General features: G+C 41.4%; 1 protein-coding gene across 3 annotated transcripts in view; it reads left to right on the plus strand.

Annotated features, from left to right (window-relative positions):
• pak1 (p21 protein (Cdc42/Rac)-activated kinase 1) overlaps positions 1–7,443 on the plus strand; it is a 57,805-nt gene extending 50,362 nt beyond the window's left edge. For all 3 annotated transcript variants that reach the window (XM_031878698.1, XM_031878700.1, XM_031878699.1), the window contains 5 exons: positions 716–833; positions 1,120–1,219; positions 1,809–2,005; positions 3,124–3,261; positions 5,225–7,443. In XM_031878698.1, the coding sequence (XP_031734558.1) occupies positions 716–833; positions 1,120–1,219; positions 1,809–2,005; positions 3,124–3,261; positions 5,225–5,311 (640 nt within the window). In that variant the 3' untranslated portion in view covers positions 5,312–7,443. The remainder of the gene's footprint in view (positions 1–715; positions 834–1,119; positions 1,220–1,808; positions 2,006–3,123; positions 3,262–5,224) is intronic.
• The last annotated feature ends 1,145 nt before the right edge of the window (positions 7,444–8,588 follow it).

Below are 8,588 nucleotides of genomic sequence, written 5' to 3' on the forward strand. Positions count from 1 at the left end.
CACACACACACACACACACACACACACACACACACACACACACACACGCGCACACACACAGATGAGATTTCTGGAGGCTGTGGCTTTAAAAGTTGGAGGATTATTTTTAGTTTTGGCAGATTCACACTCAGCTGAGATCCTTCTGTTAATGCGGTTCTTCTTCTGACAACGAAATTTGCTGACTGCAGTAAATGTGTGAAACCAGCTGGAAAAACACAATCTGCAGGCCTCGCATCTCGGTTAGTTATTGAGAGTAAATGTTATTATTTTTAATCCTTTGAATCCATCGTATCGATCACTCGAAGGACCCGCCGCAACGACGCCTGATACGCCGTGACTCCCCAGGGATACGGACCGTATTTTCTCGGGAACGTCGCCACAGACGCGTAAATGGCCGTGTTACCTCATCTGACCTAACAGACATTTATAGAAATGAAAATCTTCTGGGTTATTACTTTACCTGTTGAAATGGATAAGTGCATCATGTTTACAAAATGCTCTCAAGATTTTAAGATAAGCCAAATGATGTAGTCATTCTCTGACCGCTTGCACCTAAATTTCCCTCCCTTGAAAAATGGTTTCTTGTGTATGAATATTTAATTTTTAAGCTTAATATATAGCGAGTCCCCTACCGGCCTTACAACATCTGACGAAATGTCCGGTTTCATGTCTTATGGTGAGTATGAATACCTGCGTGTATTGATGGTTTCCATAGTTACCTGGTGGGTGACGAGCTGTGGGTGGTGATGGAGTACCTGGCCGGAGGTTCGTTGACTGACGTCGTCACGGAGACCTGCATGGATGAAGCCCAGATAGCTGCTGTGTGCAGAGAGGTAGGAGACAGGAGACAGGTGACGTCATCTCTGTCTGTCTTTCTCTTGCTTTGTCTGTCTCGCTCCATCCCTCTTTCTCTTTCTGTTTCTCTCTGTGTGTCTCCCTCTGTCCCTGTTTCTCTCTCTCTCTCTCTCTCTTTCTGTCGGTCTCCGTATCTCTGCCCCTCTTTCTCTTTCTGTTTTCCTCTCTCTGTCTCTCTCTGTCTGTCTGTCCTTCTTTATGTCTGTCTCTCTCTCTGTCTGTCCCTCTAACTGTCTGTCTCTCTGTCTGTCTGTCTCTCTCCAGTGTCTCCAGGCGTTGGAGTTCCTCCACTCAAACCAGGTCATCCATCGAGACATTAAGAGCGACAACATCCTGCTGGGCATGGACGGCTCCGTCAAACTCAGTCAGTCCACAGAGGGAATCATGTCATATTTATTATATCATAATTATTGTCAAGTATTACTGGCATTAGGCTGCTTCTACCTCGTTGTACTCGGGTAGGATTGTTGTTGTAGTTGCTGGTATTGACCAACAGGGGGAGCTCTGATTCTACTGGGACCAGTATTGAAGTTCAGTCTGTGTGCCTGCTGTGGACACAGTGGGAACAATGATCAGCTATCAGCGCTGCATGTCTGTTAGACTCATTGATTATAAGTAGATGGTAAAGATATTTTCATATATTACACAGTCAACATGAGCCTTTATGTTCATGTGACATCATCATGGTTAAAGGGAAATCTTTAACTCTTTTTCAGGGGGTCAAATCTGTCGGTTGGAGGGACATTTTTGGCCCATGGGCCACTTTTTACCCTCCACAGATTTTCATTATTGGTTGTGTGGAAATTTCATGCAATAACTCTAATCCTTCTTTAACTGTTTGGTCCTCAATGTGCCAAAAACATCACAACATTTTTACAGATTGATGGTAAATGAAGGGGACTGTCGATAACACCAATACTCTGAACTCATGTCGTCCTCTGTCCTCCTCACAGCCGACTTCGGCTTCTGCGCCCAGATCACTCCGGAGCAGAGCAAACGTAGCACCATGGTGGGGACCCCGTACTGGATGGCCCCAGAGGTCGTGACCCGCAAAGCCTACGGCCCCAAAGTGGACATCTGGTCCCTGGGCATCATGGCCATAGAGATGGTGGAGGGGGAGCCTCCGTACCTGAATGAGAACCCGCTGCGGGTGAGATTGTGTTCGCTGTGAAAGCTTCTCATTTTGTCCGATTCTTATGAAAACGTTTTTTTTCTTCTGGAAATTACAATTAAGAGTATTATATTTAAAGGACTAGACTATATGCAGATATTGTTTTTGAATGGAGAGAGCGGTGCATTATGGGGTTGTTTGTAGCTTTTAACGTTTCTTGAAGTCAGTTTGTGTCTTTCTGAAGTTATTCAGTTTAACCTGCGGGAGCTTTGAGTCGACTCATGTGAAGTGTTTCGCTGCCACGGTGGCAATGAACTCCCGACGCCTGATGGCGAGTCAAAGGTGTCGTTACCATAGAAACAGACCAGGGATCCAGATCATTTGTCGAGCAGCCATGAATCACCGCTGTAACACGATGTCTTAACGAGGAGCTCAGAGAGCGAGTTACTGACTCAAACGTGGGAGTTACATGCCGCCTTACTGGAAGTAGTTCATGTCTCGACACCACGAGGATATGTCACACAGGTTTCTATTATTTCCTCATCCTGATTGTCTATGCTGTAGTTTTATTATGTTGTTTATTACGTACACATGACATCTATTGACTGTCCCCTCAGCTGTTCTTTCTGAGGTTTCTTCCAGTCTTATTGTTTATGGAGTCTTTCTGTAAGATAAGATAAGATAAGAGTTAATCAATCCCGAGGAAATTCCTGTGTCTTGATCAAAGATAACAGCTGAAGAATACAAATAATAAACGATAGAATAAAAATAAACTTAGAATAAAGATTGGTAAATAGACTGCATTTATAAAGCTCTTTTTTAGCACTTAACAAAGCATGGCAATATTCATACAGAGATATGTAACTAACCTAAACAAAACCAGAAAACAGGACTCTTGGTCATCTACACACTAAATCACAGGTAGAAGAACTATAACAGAACAAAGTGAGTTTTCTAATCAGGCTGTTATATTCGGGTCATTACGATACACATTGTCATAACAGAGTTCTCTGTAGATATCCACAGTATAAAACCACCACTGGATGGCACGGAAGTAAAAGGATTTTCTACACACCTTGTTGTTGTAAGCATGTGTTTGCGTCATGGGATGAGGACTACCTTGTTGCTCACATGTGTGTTGTGTGTGTGTGGCCCAGGCGCTGTATCTCATCGCGACCAACGGGACGCCGGAGCTGCAGAACCCGGAGAAGCTGTCGACGACGTTCAGGGACTTCCTGAACCGATGTCTGGAGATGGACGTGGAGAAGAGAGGGTCGGCGAAAGAGCTGCTGCAGGTACTGCAGCTGTGTGTGTGTGTGTGCGTGTGTGTGTGTGCGTGTGCGTGTGTGTAGAGTAGTCTCATCTCCGTAGTCTGCATATAATGAATAATAAGATTGAAAGAGAGTCAAACTGACAACGAGCACTTAGTCTGTCCCGAGTGGCCTTTAGGTGGTTTGACAAATACAAATTGAATCCAGTTTCTTTGAGGTTCAGCTGTCCGCTCAGACAGACAGACAGACTGACAGCTGTGGAGGTGTAGAGAGGTGGAGGTGTAACTGAGTTGTGTAACTGTACTATAACTCAGAGCTGAGAGGTGAAACTGGGACTTTATACTGTTTTCAGAAGGAGGTCAGTTATAGAAGTAATCCAATTCAAAGCCTCCTTTGTATGAGCGAGTCCTTGTTCTCCGAGGTAATCGTTGATAAAGGTTGATTCAATTGCGTGTGTGTGTGGGCATTAAATTGGACCCGGCACACACTGTGATTATGACCAGTTTGTATTCAGGGCTCTGTGTAGTGATCTTCTGATACCCTTTTTTTGCTCCTGCTGATTATTTCGACTCGCATATCTGCCGATACCGATTACCGCTACCGGTGCGTTATAAACATAAAGTTCAACATAATTCCCTCTCTGATATCTATTTCATGTTGCTGTGAATAACATCTCCTTCAAACGACTGGATTTATTCAAATTTCTCACCAAAAACAACATTTTACAAGATTACAGTTGCACACATCATGATAACTTCATAATTTGCTCAATACTCTTATTTATTTGTTTTACTGCATGAAGCCCGGACGTATCATAGTGTAACTCAATGCAACCTCCGTTAACGTTAGCCGTTAGCTCCGACTGAGCTGCCCACCGGCTGCTAACGGCTAACGTTAACTAGCTCTCCTCTCCTCCATTTCTAAATGGATCAGTGATGAAGTCCTGAACGTCCCATCACCTGACCACACCAACACAGTGCAACAGCAAACCCGTGATCTCTCATAGGCAATGTATTATTAGCAATTTAGTGCTCAGCTTTCTTAAGTTGGGGGACTCACAAGAGACGGATTAAAAAGACTAAAATGTTCAAATACTTTAATAGTATTACCTTTCCTCAGACTGTCTGATACAGTAAATGCTGACCGCTCAAGGATTTCTGTTAAAACTTATATTTAAAATATATATATATATATGTATATATATATATGTATATGTGTATATGTATATGTGTATATATATGTATATGTATATATGTATATATATGTATATATATGCATATATGTGTATATATGTATATATATATATATATATATATATATATACACATATATGTGTATATATGTATATATATGCATATATGTGTATATATGTATATATATGTATGTATATGTGTATATATATGTATGTATATGTGTATATATATGTATGTATATGTGTATATATGTATATGTGTATATATGTATATATGTGTATATATGTATATGTATATATGTATGTATATGTGTATATATGTATATGTATATATGTATATATATGTGTATATATGTATGTATATATATATGTATACATATATACATATTTACGTTTCAACCCAAATGTATGAAAGTACATTACTGCCTCATAAAACCAAGCCTTATAGTTGGCATTAAAGTCCAACACAAGTTCATTAAAAAACTGAATATAAAGGCAGAAATATTAATAATAGATATGTATTTACACACTCACGAAGAAAAGTAGACCGCATGTGTTCACGTTTGAACCACTTTCACATGAGGGCAGACATTTATTTCTTTCTTTGATTACATTATATTTTCCATCAATGATGAAATTAACTTTAGGCAGTGAACTGAAATATCTCTCTCTTCTCTCCACCTCGCTCCCTCTCCCACTCGTCCTTTAATTCCATCTCCCCTCCTCTCCGTTGCTATATGCTTCCTCCTCTCTCCTCTCCCCCTCTTCCTCTCTCTCACCTTCTCCTCCTCTCAGCACCAGTTTCTGAAGATGGCGAAGCCCCTCTCCAGTCTGACTCCTCTCATCGTGGCTGCAAAGGAGGCGGCCAAGAACAACCGCTAGCGAGCCTTGCACTCCTCTGTCTACCATCCCTCCTTCCTCTCTCTTTCTTCTTCTCCTCTTTTTATCTAGACAGGAGAGCAGCGATGGCGAAAGCCTACGGTCTTTCTCTCCCTTCTTTTTTTTTTTTTTTTTTTTTTGTCTCTTACAATCTGCACCGACTGCTCCTTCACCCTGTGACCTTTGACCCCAAGCGCGACCTCCCCTAATCACCCTCACAGCGAGGATGATGGGTAGTTTCTTCCTGTAACTCTTTGTCAGACACTGCGCTGGACTCGGATCAGGAAGACGAGACATCATCTGTGATCAAGTGATGTCATCGCTTACATCATCGCCCCCTCAGCCGGTATGAACAACCCAAGAGGAGAGAGAGAGTGCTTCAAAAGAGCCCAAAGACTCATGGGAGTTTTTTTTTTAAAATATGTTTGTTTTTTTCTTACCGCGTTTGAAAAAAGGACCACGACAGCCAACCAGCACCCTCTGCTGCAGACTGTGTGTGTGTGTGTGTGTGTGTGTGTGTGTGTGTGTTAGCTAAGGTCCTAGCTTCCTGTCATGTGTCGATGGGTTTCAGTTGGACTTATTTCAGCATCTTCTGTCTAAAAGTGCATTTGTTGATTTTCATTTTATCACTCTTTTTTTCTTTTTTTTAAATCAATATTTCTGTGTGCGCGGGTTTGAGTGCGTCTGTGTGTGTGTGTGTGTGTGTGTGTGTGTTTTGTCAACCTGATTAAGTTCATGGTAATGTTACCTTCTATAGTTTTGGACATGGAGCAGGTGAGGTTCGGTACTTTGTGGTGTCTGCGGTGTGAGTTAGAGAATATTAATATGAGTTATAATAAAGTACAGGCATGGCGGGCCCCGAGCCGTCGACGGACCGAGTTTGGACGCTTTGGAGGTTTCCCTCTTCAAAAATGAAGCCATTTTGACTTCCTACTAGGAAGAAACATTTTCTCATACTTTTATTAGGTTTTGTAAATAATTCACAGCTGCTGAATGAATATTAGATGTAGCATTACACTCCTATAACATAGTCTGACTCAAACTAGACAAGAAAAATAAAAGAAAACCGATGCAGCCAAACCTCCCTTTTTTATTCTTATTTCACTGTTCTAAGTTAAATGTTTTCTAATCAGAGCTGTACTTGTTACAATTGCATGATGCTAGCAAACATGGTTAAGACTTCTCCAGGAAATAGAAGCATTATTGTCACATCATTGTCTTGAAATGACGGACGGTCCACAAACCAATCGCTGACGTCACGATGCCTACGTCCACTTCTTATACAGTCTATGGTGTCGATTTTTCAAAACCTCAGCAGAAGGCGTCACACTCGTATTGTCCTTTTTAAAGCTAAAAAAAGTGTCAAAACGCTTCAAAAAGTTGGATTTAATTAGAAGCATCTCAGATTTTCTACTCTCATCGAATCCGGTCAGCATCATCTTCAGATATCTAGAAATGTAAATGCAATGATGAAATGTGCTGTTTTACCCATAATCCACTCTGCCAAACTCGCTACATCTGCGGCTCTGGGACGTCACTGTCTGGGGGGCTCGAAGTGAGAGAATGTGCATGACAACAACCCCTTTTTTAAATACGGTACGTTCAACACAGTGAAGAAAAGTAATGGCGGCAATGCTGCAACGTTAAGTGAAGTTGCACGAAGGGTGCGTGTGTACGATAGGAAAGATCGTATCTTTATCCTATTTTTCAGAAGATGAGACAAATAAATGCTACGATGGTACGTTGTTATTTTCTTCCTGGTGGACCGTTTGGATACCCGGGAACCCTCCGAACATAAGGTGTATATTTTTCGTGGATAGAAAAGCGGGAAAAAAAAATGTGCTGACAAAAAAACAAAACACGACAACAATCTCTTTCAGCCTTTGTTTACAAACCACTGTGTTGTCAGAAAATTCCTTTTTGATTTGGATACTAAGATTTGAATATTTGTTTTGGATTTCTTTTTTCCTGCTGAAAGAAGTTTTTTTCAGCAGAGAAGAGTTTTTCTTTCCGGCAAAAAACAAAAAAGTCACAGGTTCAAATCCTGAAAGAGCCAAAGCTTCCATCAATGGCCAGCGTCAGTTTTAACAAATGCTGCAATGTAAATAAAACATTTCCAAAACATCTATTCAAAACTGTCAGTTTGATTTCTGCTGTTATCGTTCAGCTTTTATTTAATGTACCCCTGGCCTTAAACTGTTTTAAAGGTGCAAGACTACTTGAGTAACATTTTGAGGCAACAAAGAATGTTGTTGCTGCAACTACCGATTGTTTTGATTATTGAGTCATCTGCTTATTGCTGTGTTAATCGATTTGTGAAAAATCGACAAACGGTGAAAACATCGCAATTTCCCAGAGTTCAAGGTGATGTTTTCAAATGGCGACCAACACCCCAAACCATATTCCGTTTATACGGATATCATCAAAATAGTAGCAGATGAATTTTCTAATCATCTAATCGTTGCAGCGCTGCAACAGGGAGAGGCACAGCCAACCCCGTCACAGATCTCTGATCTGAACTCTGCAACCGGTGTGAACGATGACTGCCGAAGTGTCTTTGAGCAAGACACTGAGGCACGCAGCTGTTTTAAACGCTGCTGTGAAGGCGGTTTACACGGCCTCTAACTGTTGCCACTGTGTGTTTGTGTGTCCTGGTCTGAACCCCCCCCCCCGGACTTCTCTGTGGTTTCCCTTCTTGATCTCCTCTGAGATCAACCCGGTTTAAAGTGTCGCTGTCGGTATATAACAGACAAAGTAACACTAAACAACTGGAGAGTATTCTCAGACGACTGTCGATGAAAGACCACATGAAGGCTGCTGTAAATGATCCTTTACATCGAGAGGTAAAATGTTACTTTTACCATTTAATGGTATTTTGATTGGCTCATTTTGATCTGACGATGAAAACATTGTCTATCTACCGAGATGTGAGCTGATGTGATGGATCGGACTGAGCTGCATCTGTGGTTAATAACCTCGTCCCAGATGCGTTCCACCATGTTATTTTGGATAAATAAGAAACCCTTAGTAGTTTCTTATTGTAAGTAGTCTAAACCTTCTCGGAAACATTATAGAAGAATCGCATAATGCAAGATAGATCATCAGATTTTGAATTTCTTCATTTGTCGGTGCATCAACTCCTTTGCGGTTTCCTTCACTTTTAGCTGAAAAATGTCCCTGAAGGAGACAAACGAGGAGGTTGCTCTAATGTAGGAAGGTGGTTCATCGTCTCCTGATCCAGGATCATCTGTTGTGACCTGTTTGTTTTTTTTCTGCAAAG

This window comes from Anarrhichthys ocellatus, unplaced genomic scaffold, assembly GCF_004355925.1.
Source record: "Anarrhichthys ocellatus isolate YVR2014 unplaced genomic scaffold, GSC_Weel_1.0 scaffold194, whole genome shotgun sequence".
Lineage (NCBI taxonomy): Eukaryota > Metazoa > Chordata > Actinopteri > Perciformes > Anarhichadidae > Anarrhichthys > Anarrhichthys ocellatus.